The sequence below is a fragment of the Doryrhamphus excisus genome, linkage group LG2 (genome assembly GCF_037039965.1).
Source record: "Doryrhamphus excisus strain RoL-2023G ecotype Guam linkage group LG2, RoL_Dexc_Guam_v1.1, whole genome shotgun sequence".
Lineage (NCBI taxonomy): Eukaryota > Metazoa > Chordata > Actinopteri > Syngnathiformes > Syngnathidae > Doryrhamphus > Doryrhamphus excisus.
The window spans coordinates 19,245,842-19,266,987 of NC_136358.1; the positions used below are offsets into that span (position 1 = coordinate 19,245,842).

A 21,146-nucleotide genomic window follows, 5' to 3' on the forward strand; every position below is an offset into this window, starting at 1 on the left:
ACAATATTTAAGGACGCAGAATGGGAATGGGGAGTGAAAAACCCGTATCGGGACCCTCCTATTTCGGGACATGTGGATTTGGGAGACCCTGTGTATACTCTCAGTGGGACAGGATGACTGGCAGCCAATTATATGGAGCCGGGAGTAAACAGATGTGTAGGACTTTATCCGGGTACGCCATCTTCAACTAGAGAGCTGCACCTTCACATTTCACTCTGCGGAGAGCATGTGATAAATGATAAATCCATGATATCAGGCATGGGAACTAAGGGGCGGAGCTAAAAAAAAAAATCAGAGACAAATCCCTCTGGTGCTCTGATGTCACACACCATGCAGTCGCTCCCAACGACCGCAACCGCTGTTTGCTGGGAAAAAGTAGCAAAGAAGCCACGAGAACCCCCCCCCCCGGCCTGAACTCCACTCCCACTCCAAGCGGGTGCTTTGGGCTTGGAGTGGGAGACAAGAGAGCCAAACGCTCTCCTGCTCGCACCGACAAAAGTGCGCGGGCGTGAGCGCAGTCTAACTTGGTTGAAGGAGGAGAAGGAGGAGGGACCGGGATACGGTGGCGGTTAGAGGAGATCATTATGCAACCTTTAAAGGTACGAGGTGAGTCAAGTGCTTTATCCACTCTCCTCCCACCTCTGCTCATCTCCTACCTTTCATGTTCGCAAAGCATTCCCTTCCTCTATTTGCGGACGCTTCCCACTCCACATACATAATCTCGCTCTCTCTGGGTGATGTTTAGGAGTGTGCATGTGTGCAGCTGTGTGTGTATATATGTGTGTGTGTGTGTGGGCGTGTGAAGACAAGACGCTATTTCTGTCCTTTTATTAGGATGCTCATTACACTGGCCTACTTGCGTCAACTGGCAGCCATCCTGGACAACATGTACCTTATTGGAAAGTGTCCAAGGTCCCCGGAGACGCCAGCGCGCTAGTATCTCACCTCCAGCAGGAAGCTAACACTATATTGCTTTTGTTCTTACATTATTAAAGCTGATTCATTATTGAGGAGAAGCACCTGCAATTACTCCCAAGCCGATGCGGCACATAAAGCAGGGAGGGGGATTAAGTATAACATAAACACCCCCCCTCCCAAAAAAAACAACCAAAACACACTGCTGCACAGTCAGCATTATGTTAGCTCTGCTGTATCATTGGTAGTGGTGCTTTGAATTAGCGGCCTTCGCTAACGCATGAGAAGGATGTTGGCCACCACCAACCAAGACATGCATTCAATGCCATATTTGAATCACTGTATGGACATATGGCGGAATAATCATAAAAGCGCACTACCGTCACTAAGCACACTGCAAACAGTTTAGACGTTAAACACGTTAGAAGAGACTGACAAAACTGACAAATGTACAACTTTTTTTTTTGAACAAGACAAATTACATTTAAAATTTAAACTACACTAAAAAAATTTGCATATCAATGTGGCGGAATCTTTTTTCGATTTGGTGCTATAAGCTCACGCTAGCTCAGTCACATCAAAATAGGCAAGTACCAATACGAGGCACTATGGCTTTGATGAGAAATAATTTCATGATTCAATAATTAAAAAAACACTCCTATAGGGCGAGCTTTAAGAAAACATTGCGGTTCAACACATCAAACTTTATCGTTACGACGCCCGAGGCTTGTTCCTGTCGGCGCGGCGTTTGAATAAAAAGAAAAAAAAAAAGAAAGAAAGTTTGCCAGAGACGACCCGAGGGCTAACTATCGATCTGGGCTTTCATCATGGATACAACACCATATACAGCTCCGCCCCTCCGCGCCACCTGCAGGCATGAGTGTGCAAATCCAGTCTATATCGATTAACAATATGGTTGATATTTCAATGTTTTGACTAATAATCGGGCGGCACGGCAGTCGAGTGGTTAGCGCGCAGACCTCACAGCTAGGAGACCAGGGTTCAATTCCACCCTGTGTGGAGTTTGCATGTTCTCCCAGGTACTCCGGTTTCCTCCCACATTCCAAAAACATGCTAGGTTAATTGGCGACTCCAAATTGTCCATAGGTATGAATGTGAGTGTGAATGGTTGTTTGTCTATATGTGCCCTGTGATTGGCTGGCGACCAGTCCAGGGTGTACACCGCCTCTCGCCCGAAAATGAATGAATGAATGAAATTTTCTTTTACAGCTGGGATAGGCTCCAGCAACCCTCATGAGGATAAGCGGTAGAAAATGGATGTTCATACTTGGCTGTACGGCGTTCGAGTGGTTAGCGCACAGACCTCACAGCTAGGAGACCCGAGTTCAATCCCACCCTCGGTTTGCATGTTCTCCCTGTGCATGCGTGGGTTTTCTCCGGGTACTCCGGTTTCCTCCCACATTCCAAAAACATGCTAGGTTAATTAGCGACTCCAAATTTTCCATAGGTATGAATGTGAGTGTGAATGGTTGTTTGTCTATATGTGCCCTGTGATTGGCTGGCTGGCCACCAGTCCAGGGTGTACCCTGCCTTTCGCCTGAAGCTGGGATAGGCTCCAGCACCCCCGACCCTCGTGAGGAAAAGTGGTAGAAAATGAATGAATGACTAATAATCGACCATATTCAGCTATCGTTGTTTGTTAATTAAAATAAAAAAAACATGACAGTCAGGGACGACTGCATACTTTAAAGAAGCCGTACTGTCTTTTGTAAGCCATAGCCAAGCAGTCATCAAACAGAGAAAGAATGCAAACCAAAAATATGCAAATGAGACCATGACGGCACGGAGAGCATTGTGCTAGTAGTGTAAGCATGTGATGTTCCTGAATGCAACATTGTTCAGCATGTCCGAAACTAACTAAACCGTGGCCATATAATGCAAAGAATAAAAAAAACAACTTTGAGAGCTATAGCCGAAAGACGAGCGCCTGATTCATTTGCTGAAATGTCTCTGGAGTGGGCCGCCAGTACGAGGTACACGAGAGCTCAAGTGACAGAGACAATGAGGCGCTAATGTTTCTAAAGTTCGCCTATTAAGTGGCTCATTAAAATGTATAAGAGCGACGCCTCGTCAACACACGTAGACGCACAATGGCGCGCTCACAAAGCTTCCTTTTTTTTTATCCAAAAAGTTTTTATGCTAATAAATTCTGGCGCCGAACTCTCATTGAGGGGCTCGGCAACATCTGTATCTGACACGCTATAACGATCCATTAGCAAGCTAGCATTTATTGTCCTTATCAGTGCACATTAGCACGCTAACGCTGCGTACTGGCGGATGCACGCCGCCCTATCATCACGTCTTGGCAGCTGCGGACAGCTGGAGTTAATAAGAGACTTTCAGGGCTCGCTGCTCGGGCTTCGTTAGCCAGATGAAGAACCTACCCCAGAGATGTCTGCCACTCTGTGGATGGGGACCTCCTTCTTGCTGTGCAGCCCTTTCCCATTCTTGATGGCCCTGGAGATGACGACAATGCATATTCATGTCAACAGAAGCTTGCTAGAAAGGGGTTGTTTGGCTTCATTTCGATGCGACTTTCATGCAGGGATGCACTCCTAACTAAAGCTCAGGACTGGATGGAGGAAAAGGATTTGCATTTAGCAAATGGCGGTGGATTTAAAAGCATAGAAACAGAGAGTCGGACATTTATTGAAAAATGCATTTAAACACAAACGGGCTCGTCAGCTGATCAATAGTCTAAGTCTAAGACTAAGGCTTTGTCGTTGAAGCACATGACTTGGTCCCGCCTCCCCCAGAATCTCTGAAGAAATGTAAAAGCCGCATAAAATCTTACGGTGTCCAACCTCAGGCTATGTTCAAAGACACTAAATGTTTTTGCCTTTACGATCAAGGTCACGATAGTGTAACTATCTGATCTCCCCAACACATACATAATAATAATAAATTTTATTTGTATAGCGCTTTTTAGAGTACTCAACGATGTTTTACAGTCGAGAAAAAAGAAATAAAAATAGAGTTGAGTAAAAACGATGCATTAAAATACAATATCCATACATTTATTCAGAGCTAAAACAATGCTAAAAGCAGGGCGGACATTAAAAACATATTTAAACGGGTGGGTTTTGAGTTGTTTTTTGAAGGTGGGAAGATCGGGGCAAGCATGGAGTGAATGGGGCAAAAGGTTCCAGAGGGTGGGGGGGCAGCGATGGAGAAGGCTCATGTGTATTTATGTTTTAAACTGCTTATTTTGTCTACTATATTAGCTAATACTGGCAAAATATTCCATTCATAAATAAGGACTCCTACATCACTGTGATAAAGGAGGTATTACTCTACTTGGAATATTTTGTTTATGGGTGTACTTTATTCTGCAATGTGATTGTGTTTCAGAGTTTTGCAGATGAAGACGCCCCCTCCCCAAAAAAAAGCCTCCACATGAACATGGAGATGACCCCTCGGCTCCTACGCAGTCGTATAGCATGTATAATCGCCGCGAGGGAAGAAGTTCCTTGAAGGCACTAAAAATACCACCATCACTAAAGACGGAGAGCTCTCAACTCTAATAAGACCCCCCCCCCACCACCACCACCACCACCAGGGAAAGAAAGATTAAGCCAGAGCGAGAACACGGAGGACAAAAGTGGAAACAAGCAAGGTGCAGTTAAAAAAAAAAAAAAAAAGAAAGTAGGAGAGCGAGCGGTGATGAAAAGAAGCTGCATCTGCTCTACCTATAGCCAGATCTTAATCTACGGCCCAGTAATAAAGCCCCGACTAAATCTCTGCACCGCCATATCGTTTTATTCATAGCAGCGGCGTAAAGAAAGTCTGATTAAGTAGCCAGCGTTTGTGCATGCGTGTCAAGAAAAAAAAAACTGTCTCCAGGGGAAGCAAAAAAAAAGATTATGACGTGGCACATGACTAAAATAACATTCTGAAAGCCATTTTGAAAAGAAAAAAAATAAACACGAGACCAAACACCAACACCCCTGGAGGCGATAGTCAATTCTAGTCAACATCCCCAAACTGTCAAGGTCAGGCACGCGCACAAGTTGTGTTAAGGAAACATTCTCACCGCGCTTCCGCAGCCAGGAGCTCGTCGTAGTGGGAGGACCGCTGGTCGTCGTCCTGTCGGTACCTGATGACGGTAGCCAAGCCTTTGCTGACCAGGGCCTCCGCTATGTTACTGGGAGGGAGGGGGGGGGGGCAAGACAAGCAGACACAGTGTAAACACTTTCATATGTTGTGATGCGTGTTGAGGCTGCACGGTGGTCTAGTGGTTAGCACATAACGCTTTGATAACGCTCCACCCTCGGCCATCTCTGCGTGGAGTTTGCATGTTCTCCGCGTGCGTGCGTGGGTTTCCTCCCACATTCCAAAAACATGCTAGGTTAATTAGCCACTCCAAATTGTCCATAGGTATGAATGTGAGTGTGAATGGTTGTTTGTCTATATGTGCCCTGTGATTGGCTGGCCACCAGTCCAGGGTGTACCCCGCCTCTCGCCCGAAAATGAATGAATGAATGAAATTTTCTTGCCGCCAAACTCAATTTTTGCCGCCATGACTGAGCCAGTTGGGAGTCAGTTTAAGCCAATGCACGCCACTAGGCACCTCATTGGTGACACTAGGCGCCACAGCAAATTGCATTGGTGCAAACTGGCACCAACTGACACCGGCCCAGTTGACTCCTAGCTTAAACCGAAAAGGCGTCTTACAGGGAGAGCCAGGTGGTAGCATGGGTGCTGAAGTCCAGTGTCAAAGAGCTGGCCACCAGCTCAGCATTACAGTTAGGAGACCCGAGTTCAATTCCACCCTGTGGAGTTTGCGTGTTCTCCCCGTGCATGTGTGGGTTTTCTCCGGGTACTCCGGTTTCCTCCCCCATTCCAAAAACATGCTAGGTTAATTAGCCAGTCCAAATTGTCCATTGGTATGAATGTGAGTGTGAATGGTTGTTTGTCTATATATAAAGAACCAGCCATCATTACATATTGCTGGTGTATGTACTGGTTGGTTGATATCCATCTTTAATGTATCCTAACATTCAAACATGGCTGCCAGCCTACCATTAGAAATGAAAACCATCATGTGTATCGGGTTACTCACATGCCCCCGATGGTGACGGTAGCGCACGTGCGTTCCGAGAAGGCCGGGGTGCTTTCCCCGGGACCGCTGGCCGCTCTGATGTAGTCCACCGTCACGTTGACCTGAAAGCAGCATCCATAACACATGAATGATACACACCCGGGCAAAACATAAGTACAGGAAATGAAAGTTCTGAGTAATAAATCATAATTGGCGTTTTGGGCTTTTGTCTGGCTGCTTCTCAAGGTCACCCCAGTCAGTGTGCATCACGTCAGGCATGAGTGCAGAACTCCCAAGAGGATGATTGCGGGTGTGTGTGTGTATATTATTGTGTACTTGTGCAACAGATAGAACCCACATGACTCTGGAGAACAACTCAAATCCACCCTGGAGATACACTTCCGTCACATGACCGTGTGTTTGTATGCACCAGCAGGGAATTTCTTTTACAGCTCACTCAATGAATAGCCTGCAGCGGGGCTCTTCGACATGCTACTTTGATAACGCTTGCCACTGAACATTGGAGGATGAAGAGGACGGTCGTGTCTTTGGAAGATGTGCAGCCATTCGGGTCATTACAGTCGTGGACACGGGAAAGCAGACAGATTCATTGCGTGTACGCCCATGCAGGGACCCAGACTCACTTTTTTTGTACTAGGAGCACAGTGGCCCCCCCAAATGAAAATAGTAATGGTTTAATTTCATTTGAACATGCATCAGATTACAATTGAGTGCATCCCATAATCAGTTCACAGTTCCACATGTCCAAAAGGAGTAGGAAGAAGCAAAGCTTATTAAATCCTACCCCTCCATCTGGTACTTTTACAATCAGTAACTGTTACATTTGTCCACTTCCTGCTTTCCTAATATAGTTTAATTAATTTTACTTTTTAAAAAAAATCATTCACTTTCTGCTTTCCCAATATAGTTTAATTTTTTATTTTTTTTACTTTTTATAAAAATATATATTTTTGTTCACTTCCTGCTTTCCTAATATAGTATAATTTTTAATTTTTTACTTTAAAAAATTTGTTCACTTCCTGCTTTCCTAATATAGTTTAATTTTTTTGTCACATACCAAAGTACGAGGTGATATGAGCATCCTATTTGTCATTTTAGAAATAAGGAGTTAGTATGTTCTCTGTAGGCGGCATTATGAATTATCCTTACTGACCTTTTTTGCAGTACATTTAGCCAGTGGAGATTGCTTTTATAGTTATTAGCCCATATTTCAACATAATAAGTAAGATATGGTAGAACCAGAGAGCAATAAAGAGTGTGGAGTGATTTTATGATCGAGAACAAATTTTGCTTTGTTCAATATTGAAATATTTCTGGCCACCTTATGTTGTATATTTGTAATATGAGCTTTCCAGCTCATATTTTCATCTATTGTGATAGATGTGTAAGCAGAAACGTTAGGGGTGCAAAATCCACTTGCAAAGTAAATATTGACATTTGACATAGTACTAATACGAATACTAATACTTTTACTAACAATATGAAATGGGATGAAATATATCCATATCAAAAAGATGTGCAATAAATTTGAATTCATTAATGCATAAATAACACATTTCAGTCGGTGCCACTGTAATATGCGGAACTATGCGGAATATGCACGCTACATACGTTCTACAACCTTTCCTGAAGCTCTTAATTGAGAAGCGGTGAATCAAGGACAAGTCCACAGAACAAGAAGGTATGTGATGTGGTATGGTAGTACATACATTTGCAGAAAACCGATCAACACAAATCCAGATTAGAGCATCTTAAAGAAGACGTTGCCGGTGGAGCAATCAGTGTTATCATATTAAAACAAAAGGTTTGTTTGGTTGTGTTTTGCGGGCTAAATAAAGAGCCAAGTTGCACTGTGGTGTCACTAATGAAATCAGTCTTCAGTGGAGCAAAGCAGCTCATGCCGCAGTAATGAACTCATTATCCTTAACTTTGTCTTAGCTGACGGCGTGTGAGCTATTCCGCATCGCACCGTCGTGTATTTACAGCTTTGAAACAAACAAACGATACTTTTCAGACATATTCATGCTGGAAAAAAAAAAATAAAAAAACACGACGAGCCCTCAAGCTATTTAACCCTCCACCCCCCACCCTTAACTTGCATTCATTGTGTACCCATGCAAACAACACCCACCTCCCCCCACTTTCTTATCGTCACGGTTAAGTTCATTTAACCTCGCTCCCCCTGCAGAAATTGCTAATTGCCTCGTAGCCCAAACATGACACGCCGTTTCATGTCACCCGTACTAAAAGGCAAGGCAATTAGAAACAAAAAGGGGGGACTTTTTTGAGGGGGGGCGCAAACATGGCCGGCAATGAGTAATTGAAAAATACAAACTGATGATCTAATAAACAAGGCATATATAATGAGGTGATTAAAGTAGATCAACAGTTGTGAGAGTTGAGAGTATAAACAACGTTAGATATGCGTATCAGGAAGTGAAGCAGAGTGGGAAAATGAAGTCACGCCGTTTCAGGCTGACCAAACGCCAAAAACACCGGGAATGTGAGAAAGAGTGGGCGGGGAAAGAGGAAAACAAAAAAGTGTTAGAACGTGACAGGTGCCAAGTAAAATAATGTGTTTTGGAGCCTCGTTTAGTCCACATGAATGCAAACGCTGTTAAAAAACAAAACTCTGCATCCATAGGAGGGGGGTTTTTAAAAACGTCAGTTCACAGTTTGACCATTAGTTCATCACTATGCCATATAGTATCTTCATTCATCACCATCAATATGTTTTTCCCATTGCTGGTGTGTGTGCCAAGCAGCCATTATTAGTCAATAATGGTAATGGTTTAATTTCATTTGAACATGCATCAGATTACGATTGAGTGCATCCCATAATCAGTTCCCAGTTCCACATGTCCAAAAGGAGTAGGAAGAAGCAAAGCTTATTAAATCCTACCCCTCCATCTGGTACTTTTACAATCAGTAACTGTTACATTTGTTCACTTCCTGCTTTCCTAATATAGTTTATTATTTTTTTGACTTTTTTTTATTATTTTTCGTTCACTTCCTGCTTGCCTAATATAGTTTAATTTTTTTTTTCCACATACCAAAGTACGAGGTGATATGACCATCCAATGACATAATGGGTACCATAGTAAGTGTCAATATAATGATATATATATAGCACATCATGACTGGTTGAAGACTCGTCATCCTTGTATTTAGCAAACACCAACTGCTTGTATACTTTGATACGGGACAAAAAAAATAAAAAAATAATAAAATACATTAAAAACTACAAAAAAATAATAATTATATTAGGAAAGCAGGAAGTGAACAAATGTAACAGTTACTGATTGTAAAAGTACCAGACGAAGGGGTAGGATTTAATAAGCTTTGCTTCTTCCTACTCCTTTTGGACATGTGGAACTGTGAACTGATTATGTGATGCATTCAATTGTAATCTGATGCATGTTCAAATGAAATTAAACCATTACTAGTTGACAAATGCTAAGACTGCGTTCTGCACTGCTGGATCTGAAAGTGGTTCTAAGAAGAGCTTCAAAATCTTTGACAATTCATCTTTCATGAATTAGTACGTGATGCAGCGCAAATATTCCAACCTGCTGGGTTTGGTTACGTTGGTTATATTTTATATTCTGTTATTTATACCAGTTTAGTTTCACAAAAAAAGTAAAATATAGTTTTAAAACACAAGGACAGACACATTTCAGTCTTCCATATTCATCATATCTGCATGCTTTTTGCCATCATTTGAACACTAGCGTTTCCATTTAATCGCGTTCACACTCGACAAAACCAAAGCTCAATCAGAGTAAAAAAACGCACCAGAGATCCTTTTAACTGAACCAAACATGACAAGTGTGAACGCAGCCTTAAGAGATCTCAACAAGATGCGGAGCACGGTGTTTGTTTGTTTTCATGATGACGCGTCACCTACTCTGACCACCAGTAATGTCATGCGGAGTATTTGAACATCACGTTTGGTGTTTGGGTGGATGGAGAAATCCCAGTCTGCATTTGAAGCACACAGACGGGCGGATCCCAAACACCTTGGGCTAAATGTCAACTTCCTCCGGTGCAGCCCAACGCGTGTGCATTCATCATCGTATGCATGCCAACAAGCAAGCATGGTGAAAAAGCGCAAGCAGCTGCATAACAGGAGACACTTTTGAGCCCCGCAGGATTATCCGAATGTGCTCAAGCCTGATAAGTGGCTTAATGCAAGAGCTCCATTGGATGCTTTTTTTTTTCTGCTGAGGCTGAGACCAAAACACACGAGAAGCACTACTTAATATAAAGTTAGCCAAATCGTGCTTTTTGGGGGATTATGTCACCATGCTAACGCTGCCGTTGCAAAGAGGGCAGGGATATAGAATATATACGCTAACTGGCTACAAGCATTTCTGTCAGCAGTTTCATGACAGGATATCCTCAACAAGGGAAAGTAATATGGACATACTTTAGAATACTCAGGGTACGGCTCATTTTTGCCTAGAAACAAGTGACTGACATGATTGTTGGCATCTGAGGCTGCACGAGTGCTGCCGAGACAGTGATTCCAAGATACTGTCCAGCAATATCGAAGCCATTTTCACCGTCGGCCACATTGCAGCTATTGAATGATCAACCTACAAAGCTGAACACAGAAGAAAGTAACTTGCACATATTTCATTCCGCTGTACTGTAGCATTTTTGTATCCTTGTTAAAACATATTGCGGCAGTTCTCCTCGAACCCAAGATACTGTATTTTGTAATGGCGCCCTGCAGCCGCTTAACTTGGTCATTCCTTCAGCATGTTTTTCAAGAAAAAAATAATAATAGGAGTGTAATTGTGTCATTTTCTACCGCTTATCCTCATGAGGGTCGCGGGGGGGGGGGGTGCTGGATTGATCAACCTACGAGGCTGAACACAAGAAAAAGTAACTCATGTATTTAATTCCTCTGATAGTGCCTTTCTGTCCTGGTGCCATTCCACTGTACTGTAGCATTTTTGTATCCTCGTTAAAACATAACGTGGCAGCTCGCCTCGAACCCCAGATACTGTATTTTGTAATGGCGCCCTACAGCTGCGTAACTTGCACATTCCTTCAGCATGTCCCGAAGGCCAGCTTTTTGTGCGATGATGAGCATCCTCTGCTTTTTGGCAATTAACAATGTGAAATGAGAAACTTGCAAACATACAAAGACTGCAAGCTAGCAATGACACAGGAAACACGGCAGGGTGGCACAAAAAAATAAAATATACAAATTTTAAAATCCAAGAAATGGCGAACTGAAGCCTACAATTCAGAGTTTTTTTTACTGTAGCATTTTTGTATCCTCGTTGAAACTACTGCTGCAATTCTCCTCGAACTCAAGATACTGTATTTTGTAATGACGCCCTACAGCTAGCAATGACACAGGAACCACGGCAGGGTGGCACAAAAAATGAAATATACTACAAATTTTTAAATCCAAGAAATGGCAAACTGAACCCTACAATTACTTGTTTGACAACAAAAAGTAATCGCCAATGCATGTAGTTAAAACAATTAAATTTAGCAAGAATGGCGGCTTCATTTTTAATTTACTTTGATTTCTTTCCAAATAAAGATGGATAAAATAAAAGATAAAGATAAGATAAAATACAAATATTCCTGAAAAAATTATTAAATAATTTAATAGTAATTATGATAATTAAGATTATCATAAAGGTACAGTATCTTGATCTGTATTGTGCATTATTTCCAGGCTTTTGGGAGTCACATAAAATTAATCTGGCCCAAATCTGGGTTTCAATGTGGGCCGCATGACAGTTTTTCCCGATGCTAATGAGCTCAGACGCGCCTTCCAAGATGACCAAATGCTTTGCTGAGGAACGTGAAGGTGAAGTAGTGGCCACATATGTTCCGTCTTGAACCCAACTGAGCACCCGTGGGACATCCTCAAGCGCAAGGTGCATTGCATTGCATTGCATCCAACATGGAGGAGCGGGAGAGGATTCCAGTAACATCCGGCACCAACAACAAGCTGTGCGGGGCTCTGCTGGAGTCCATGCCCAAGAGGATTAAGGCGGTGCTGGATAACGGTGCACACATCAATATCAACACTAAGGACACAATTTGGTCCACTGTGAGGTTTACTCACTTGCAGATACTATATATACCGCTTTACGAGGAATACCCTAGCTTCATTTGTACAGCGATGCAGTAAATGCTTGCAGGTATACTGCGTTGACTGAATAGCTCCATCAGCCTTCTACTTCTTGGCAATCAAACATTGGCTGAAAAGAGAATTTGAATGTGCAAATTGGATGCTGTTGATAAGGAATCAAAATTCACAGCGGCGCTTTTCCTTACAGAGATGATGAATAGCGGCTTTAATGGCGAGCTTTGAGGTTTAGCAGACTGAGACTTAAACGCTGAGTAATGTCCTGCAGGGGGAAAGTGCTTGTTTCCCCCGGTCGGCTGAGACAGGTAATGCAGGGGGGGGGGTCGATCTTGTGAGTGGACATGATTATGATGTTGCGGTTTTGCAGAGGGTGACTCATTCACCCACATCCAACAGGTCAAAGCCTCATTATCCCACTTGCGGGGGAAGCATCTTTTGTCTTTTAGAGTTTAAAAAAATAGATTAAACCGCTTTTTAACTGGGGAAGCGGTCTACTCGCGCTCGGTGCTCCAAATCTGTCGCCTTAGTATTTGGAGACGGGATGACAGTTAAGTGGGTCGATTCAATCTCGCCTCTTTGTTGGGAAGTGCAAAAAATGCAATCGCTGGTGCGCACCTAACTGAAACTCAAGTAGGTCGAGGTAGAGGCACAGACGAACGAACGTGAGCGGCTGTGGGCAACCTTTGGTTTCAAGTTTTCATTGGTTGCATTATTGCACATTGATTGCAGGTAATTACTTCTCTTTGCAAAAGAAGATGTTTAAACATCCGCGTTCGCATTGTGTGTGTGAGCGAATCCAGCGCTCTTTAGCTCAGCACGGGGGTTGCGTCGGTGAGTAAATGATGGCGCCCCCCACCAGGTGTACAGACCCCGACAGATCGATAGACAAGAGTGGTGAATCAACACGGCTTGTTTAAAAAAGGGGACCCAATAGCGAGCCCCAGGGTTCCTAGTGCCGCCATTGTCAATGGATTGTGTCGTTTTTGTGGACGTCACCTTTTTCCCGATGAGTTTCTTCCTGAGGAACTCGCGGGCCTCGAACATGTAAGGGATGTCGTAGAGCGGACGGAATCGCTTGTCTTTGTCCTTGTTCTTCTCCTGTGGGGGGGAAGGAAAAAAAAAAGAGGAAATTAAGAGCCACACACACACACAAAACAAAACGCCAACGTTCTGACACAATCACCACAAATAGAAGCCATTTGCATTTTTTTTAAAAATGATGTCCACACACACAAACACACTAGTGGTGTTTCTTTTTTCTTGTAGAGGAGAAATAAATCTAACAAATGACAACGGCGCAGTTGTGACAATAAAAGGCAGGCGCTAACGAGGAGATATCAGGTTAGAACGCTAGCTTCCTGGCGGACAATGTTGTGCTCATTATTTCATCAAACCGCATCCGAATGGTAATTTGTCAATGGAAAAATCGCATTTAACATCACTGCAAGAACTGGATCTTGGTGTTCCTCGGGTGCCGTTTCGGAGTCATACAGTTGGGGAGATCATTCTTGGATCGCCTGCTGATTTTGGAAAAATTTACCGCCTTATAAAAAAAAAAGATATGATCAGTGTTTCCCGTCCCGTCGTTCCTCACTTTATCACCGTGACTGTAAACAATACATGCTCGCTGTTTCATGGTTGCCTTTGGCCAAAATATATAGGAGTCCAAAAATATGGGGAAGTGAAAGTTATGTTTTACGACATGACGTTAGAGCACAAGGCATGGAGACTAACGGCAGGATATGGATGAGACTGATTGGGGGGGGGGGGGGGGGTTCTCTTCTCATTCCGTGTGGAATTGCTACGTTTCTGGCTTCCTCACTCAAATTGAAACACTTAAGTTTATAATTGGGGCTGCACGGCGGTCAAGTGGTTAGCGCGCAGACCTCACAGCTAGGAGAGTTTGGAGTTTGCATGTTTTCCTCATGCATGCGTGGGTTTTTTTCTCCGGGTACTCCACTTTCCTCCCACATTCCAAAAACATGCTAGGTTAATTAATCGGCGACTCCAAATTGTCCGTAGGTATGAATGTGAGTGTGAATGGTTGTTTGGAAGACAGTTGCAGAAGGTTAAGTTTAACGCTGCAAGAGTTATGTCTGAATCATATTTTATTGATGCTCTGACATTATACTCGGAATGACTGTTGTACTTATGTTTATGTTTTTCATTTTAATTTACTATAATATATATTGCTTATTTTTAATTTACTATCATTCTTTTAAAAATATTTGTTTATCTACATACGATATTTTTTATTACTAAAACTAATAATCATGACAGCAAAAAAATAGTATAATTGAAAAATATATTTTGTATTTTTTGTTTACAATTATATTTTTATTTACCACTACAACTAACAATTATGACAACAAAAACGCCAAAATATAATATTACTGTTTATTTTCATTAATTAATTATATATTTTTATTGATATATTTATTTATTAGAACTACTACTGATAATCATGACAGCAACTACAGTAAAAATAATAATTTAAGAATAATAATGTATTGATTTAATAAATAATAGCATCTGATTGCTAAAGGAATCAGCTACTGTGGCTAACCTGAAATTGGCTGATAGACGACATTTGTTTGACACTTTTTATACACATGCTGCCATTGTTTAACGTTCAGTCTATATGAACACATGGTTTTTATTTTATTACATGACAGAATACACCGCAAGATCTTGTATCGTAAATTCAGCCTCTCAGGAGTACTTTCCTCGGGACGATTTGTGTGTTGATCAAATACTTATTTTAGCAATTATAATAAAAATGAATTTACAGGTACTTTACAGGATTTGTTTGACATTTTTAAATATTACAAAATACATTTCTTTAATTCCTAGCAGCCTGCGAGGTCTACTAAGCTAGCAGGGGGGCCAGACTCCAACTTTTTAAAGCATCTTTTTTTAATCAAAATCCCACTTTTTAGGGCACATTTAATTAAGGTCTTACATTGCAGACCAATGTGTGCATCCTGAGGGGTTTGACAGCAAGACCGTGCTGTGCAGAATTATATAAAAAAAAAAAAAAAACAGCCAACTCCAACAGGAAAAGATTTTTTTTTTAATAATTTGCGACTAATGAGCTGTTTCACGGTTGGGAAAGGGAGCGGTGTCACCGTGGGCTGTAAATGTCAGCACTCTCAGCCAATTAGGGTGCAGGGCGCGGGAGAGGCGGGCGGTAGAGGAGGAAAAGGGTAGCACTTCTCCATCATTTAGAAGGTTAATGCAAGCCGAGCGAGGCGAGGAAGGTGGAGGAGGAGGAGGAGGAGGGGACGGCGTGGCAGAAGACAGAGTGACACAAGTGAGGACACGTGGCAGGAACACACGGACAAACGTGTCCATTCAGTTGCGTGCCCGGTCAACTAAAAGGGGAAGTTTTGTTTTGTGTTTGTAGCTTTCATGCTAACGATTGCATCAAACAGGAAGAGTCCAGTTCCCGACCAAACAATGCAATATGCCGCCGGTCGTCTGCTAGCACGTTCTGCAAGCCAGGCTGCCGTCGTGGCCAAATGCTAGCATATACAAGTGCACTGATCAAGTGTGACAGCCCCTCCGACTTCGCCTTTTAGCTTCCTTAAGCCCCGCCCCTCCCCAGTAATTGTTGTCAGACCGACACGTGGCAGCACCGACGATGTTTTTATTCTCTTGTTTGTCTTCTTTGCTGGTTTGTTTGGAGTAAACATGAGCAAACAGAGAGCTTTGTTTGCCTCACCAGTGACTAAATGTTGTGCCCGCCCACTTAGTTCGCAGTGTTCAGGGCTTGTGTGAGCTTTTCAAGTAGGGATAAGCACGTTTCATGGCGATGCATCATTGCACGCGGCTCCAGCTTTTCCCTTCACTATTATTACTGTCATATTATCAGGTACATTTTTCCACAAACGCTGTCGCCTGATTTGTATTCCGGTCTCAAACTGGGAATGTACTGCAAACCAAGTGATTGAAATGCAAAAGTGCAGACCTCCGTCAACAATGGAGGATCTTGCTAGGTCCAAGATGGACGTGATTTGAGGAACCTCCCTGAAATTGCAGATGTGGTTGAGCAGTTTCTCAGTTCACCATCAAATATGATGAACAAGTGGCGCATAATAAATAAAAAAATAAATAAAACCTTAAACTATATTAGGAAAGCAGGAAGTGAACAAATGTAACAGTTACTGATTGTAACAAAAAACATTTTTTAAAGTAAAAAAAAATTAAACTATATTAGGAAAGCAGGAAGTGAACAAAAATATTTTTTAAAAAGTAAAAAAATAAACTATATTGGGATAGCAGGAAGTGAATGAATTTTTTTTTAAAGTAAAAAAAAAATAAACTATATTATGAAAGCAGGAAGTGAACAAATGTAACAGTTACCGATTGTAAAAGTACCAGATGGAGGGGTAGGATTTAATAAGCTTTGCTTCTTCCTACTCCTTTTGGACATGTGGAACTGTGAACTGATTATGGGATGCACTCAATTGTAATCTGGAGGCATGTTCAAATGAAATTAAACCATTACCTTTCGGATTGGGGAAAGGAATATTCCACCCCGATATATTCATTCGGATTGGCACTTTTCTTTCGAAATGCTGTGTATACAAAGGTTACATTCTTTCTGTTTGAGCAAATAACCCGAATGGAATTGGAATATTTGGGTCCATGTAAACGTGCCTAGTGGCAGCTGCTGGCCATTCAAGCTTGGGGAGCCAATAGCGGGGTATGGCGCTTTAAACAGAATAGAAATGTTCAGCTTCATTGCCATTTTTTGCCTAATAACAGTCCCCCCCGCTCCCTATGTGTCATCCCTCCTTCCTGCTCCTTCCCTCCAATTTTGACCATCCTGCCACACGACCCCCTCGCCCCCGAGCCTGGCGTGACATGTGTTGACCCTTTAATTTGGGATAAGATGACACGGGAGCAGCCCAAGTCCTGAGTCATGTGCACCGCCGCCAACACGGCAGTGTTCATGTATGGACAATACGCCGTCGTACCCATGAGTCATCACTTCACCTTTCATGTTCCCTGTGCTGAAGCCTGCCCCCCCCCCCGCAGCCTCACGCCACTGTACCATCCAGCAAAAAAGTGCCATGCCTCTGCAATAGTCAAAGACCATTCCTGAGCAGAAGCGGGTAATTTGGAACGAAGGGAATTTACCCCAAATAGAACAGAGCCCCCCCCCCACCCCCACCCCCCAGGATAGCGAGCGCAAACTGCTGTTACTGGGTCACGCTGAAGAGACACAGCGATGACGATCTTCTGCTCCTCTCTCTGTGAGCTTTCCCCGGGCGGCATTAGCAGAGTTTCTGGATGATGTGCTCAGACTTAGTCTTGTCATTTCACCATGCCGCTCTTGTCACTTTTTTTTTTTGGCATCTCCATCTTGGCTCTCGAGAGTTGACATCCTCGCCCTGTCTAGCTGCTTTATCAACACACCTGTTCCAGCTTACTCATATTCATTTTGGTTTTAAAAAAGATCCATATTATTATAAAATGTACTTTTAATGATGTTCCAGCAGGCTTTGCTACACACCGTAAAATAAATCTGATAGCCATCCGTCCATTAGATGCAGAACAGGCTAGCCTAGCGTGATGCTGTTAAAAAAATTACTAATGTTAGCACTGTAGCACATAGCTAAGCTAATGTTGTCAACTGTAATAAGTGGCCATAGACCCCAGCACTTTGGGGGGTTTGGCGACCCCCAAAAGTGGAAACTAATATTGTGGTGCGAATTAATTTTTTTTTTTAACTCCAACTGCACAAAAGAGCAGCTAGCGTTGCTAGCAGCAATGATTAAGAATACCGTGACTCAAAAACGGCGCTTCACTCCTCCGGTGTGTCTGTCCAAGTCTGACAATGAGACGCCAGCTCACTCCCCAACATGTCGAGATGAAAAACACACCCGCTAAGACCTGTCACTCAACCTGACCCCCCCAAAACCAGCAAAAAAAAAGCTAACTAGCTCTGCCCAAACCAAATGTACACTGTTATTTTTCATGACGCGTGACAGCAAAAAAAGTTCCGATGAGCCAGCAGTAAACGGGGCTAGCAAGGCATCACTCCTTTGCACTGCTGCCATGGTGACAGACTGGAAGATTGCAGGCAGGAGCTTCCAAGGATTGGAGTTCTCGCTAACAAACCCCAGCAGGAGGCCAATGAACAACTTCTATTGAGGGGAGGGGAAAAAAAAAAAAAAGTGTCGCTAATGCAAGCACCCTGCAGCAAACGGACAAAAATTAGCTTTTTCTTCTTAGCCTGGTTTTAAATTGTGAAATGATGTAGTCGTGTTGGATGACCAAGAAGAGGCATGGACACCACAAAAGGGAGCGGAACAAACACGGGCCAACAGTGCACTATACTCAATAATGGGACAACAGTCTGCATCCCTGCTGTGTGTGGGGGGTGGGGGGGTAAACGAATGCCGGGAGTGATTGGCAGTAGAGGGGAAAAAAAGCGGTGGTTCACAGGATGAATGGCGATCATAGAAAAAAACAGGATAAATAAAGCCCAAGCGATAGTTCTTATTACTACTTTCAGGAGACATCTCGCTCCCTTTTTCATGTCTTTCTGGCCTTTTTATTGATGCTCTGATGTTTTTGAAGGTTGCCATGCAAGGTAACCAAGCAGCACAGTCACACGTGTAGCTGGGATTTTTTTTTTTTCTTCTTTTAACCTTAAAACGAGAGAAAGCAGTATCGCTCTCTGCAATGCTGCAAACACTGGGCGTGTGCCAACATCGCTTTGTGCACATCCGTGTTCCCACGATCGGTTTGCAGGTGAGTGGGTTAGCATACATTGATGCAGACAAACATGATTAAAGCAAACAAACAGAATCACAGGAGACTTTTTTTTTTTTTTTACCTCTCCCTCAATCCTGGGGGGGCGAATGCTGGATAGATGGATGGTTTTGTACTCGCCGGAGTTCATCTTGACCACCATGGCGTCGGCGTTGACCACCTGCATCACCTGCAAGAAGAATGAAAGATCCGCTGTTATGCAACTTTAATTATCTCGAACCGACCCCGAGTTAGCCGAGCTCGCATCAAGCCTGGGGGGGGTAGAGCTTTACAGTGTTTTATGTTAGCGCATACAAAACCTGTTTGCAACATTCTAGAGCCCTTTAGACATGTGATAGCACACCTATAGTCACATTTACACCCATATTACCCAATAGAGTACACAAAAAATAACACATGATGTACTTCCTATTTGAAAATGCTTTTTTGAGTAATAGCCATAATCAACCATGAAAATGCGTTGATTAGTAACTGCCAGAGTGAAACTTTGAAGTGTGAAGCAGCGAATGAAGACTGTAGTTTTAAACATATGCTTGCAAAATACTTTAATATGTTTTTTAAGACATGAAATAACACATACTCTGATTATTCATCATTTACAACACTTTGCACAAGTCTTGTGCTGCAGGGACTCAAGACGGCCGCTAGCTAGCAAGCTAATCAGTTAGCCTAGAATGTATTGATTGTAAACTTAAGTCATAAACTGATCGTGAGGGGAACTTTTCACACGCTTTCCTGCAGTGTTAGGGTAATATAACGTAAGGTAATAGCAACCATATTTTGGCATTCTTCCTGCCCACGATTGCAGATCTGTTTACTGACGCCACTAGCTTGAAAACTGTCTGGCATGAGGGAGGAACTAACTTGTCCCAAAAAAAAACAAAAATGGAGTTACATCATTCGTAATGGGCTTCTGGCGCCACAACTACAGAGGAGGAGGATGTGGAAGAAAGCCAGGAAAAAAAAAAGGTACACTACGGCTGATAGCTGATGTTGAATGACATAAGAAAAGAACTTAAAAGCAAAAGAGAAATAGCATGAAGAGGCAAATTCAGACTATGACGCAACACAATGAAACTGGATTTGTGTAGCAAATGATGTGCATCTACAGTGATTCTTCCACTTCATCCCGGGACCAGAGTTCTGCTCAGTTTTGTCACCAAACCGACCCACCAAAAACCATCCAGAACTCTGTTCATGCGTCAAAGTCGGGGGGGGGGGGGTTGACTGCTGACGCACTACACTGTTGATGGGGACGTCACACAACTTCAACTATGACTTTAACATTATGTTCTTGTATGAAATACGTGGTGGCCGGATGTCCGCCTCCAAAAAAAGATGCTCCCGAAGGCATCATCAGCCTCCTGGATTGGCTCAGCTTCTGAAGAAGGCCTTGGCTTCGTCGTAACTGGGAAGTGGCCAGGAAGAAGACTGACAACACTAATTAGAATGTTCTGACGCTACTTCATTAGCATAGCTAGCCTCCACTTAATTAAAAACCACAAACGTGATTCATTGTTCTACTTTTCCCTCTTAAGTAGCAGGTCAGATGTGTTGGTCACAAAAATATCGTCTTACTACGGTTGCCGAATTAACACAACACGCCACGCGGGACCCTCCCCCCGCAGAGACACCAAATAACTTGAGTCACAAGTCTAGCAGGGAAATTATGCAAATCTTCCCCCTAGATGAAAAGTCGTCATTTAAAGTCATGAATACAAATGAAATGACAGGGTAAAAATAAATAATGAGCGGTATTCGAGAAAAGGAAAGAGTTTGGTGTGGAGATGGAAGGGGGAGGAGGGGGTGCCCGGAAGGAAGAGGCTTTTAAGTAGGCCACAAGTGATGCCGCCCTCATGTCTGTTTACACCCAACAAAGCTAAACCAAACACATTTATGGTGCCCTCTATGGCTTGGATGCAGAGGTGAACTTGGACGACTTTGGACTTGACGATATCAATGACTTGCAACTCGACGTGGACTTTGACATGAATGACTCAGGATTTGACACGGACAATGTGCTGAGTAAAATATATCCCAATTTGAAAGTATTTTCCAGCAAGACAACATACAGACCCCTTCAAGACCAGTTGAATAGTGGGTTTTAAGTAGAGATATAATACGCAAAAGCAAGAAAGGGAGCAATAACATTAAAAAATAAACTGAAGTAGGTTGTTTTCACCTCATCAAAAGCTTAAGACCGTATGCTATAAAAGCCTAAATCTGCTCAAAATTCAACAC

The 21,146-nt window shown here is 42.8% G+C and overlaps 1 protein-coding gene across 1 annotated transcript in view; it reads right to left on the reverse strand.

Annotated features, from left to right (window-relative positions):
* The window catches only part of snd1 (staphylococcal nuclease and tudor domain containing 1), a 144,138-nt gene that overhangs the window by 110,042 nt on the left and 12,950 nt on the right, over window positions 1-21,146 (reverse strand). The window contains exons 10-14 of the mRNA XM_058078020.2: window positions 18,970-19,074; window positions 13,116-13,217; window positions 5,999-6,099; window positions 4,970-5,080; window positions 3,321-3,393 (exon numbers count right to left, since the gene is read on the reverse strand). Of these exons, the coding sequence (XP_057934003.2) occupies window positions 3,321-3,393; window positions 4,970-5,080; window positions 5,999-6,099; window positions 13,116-13,217; window positions 18,970-19,074 (492 nt within the window). The remainder of the gene's footprint in view (window positions 1-3,320; window positions 3,394-4,969; window positions 5,081-5,998; window positions 6,100-13,115; window positions 13,218-18,969; window positions 19,075-21,146) is intronic.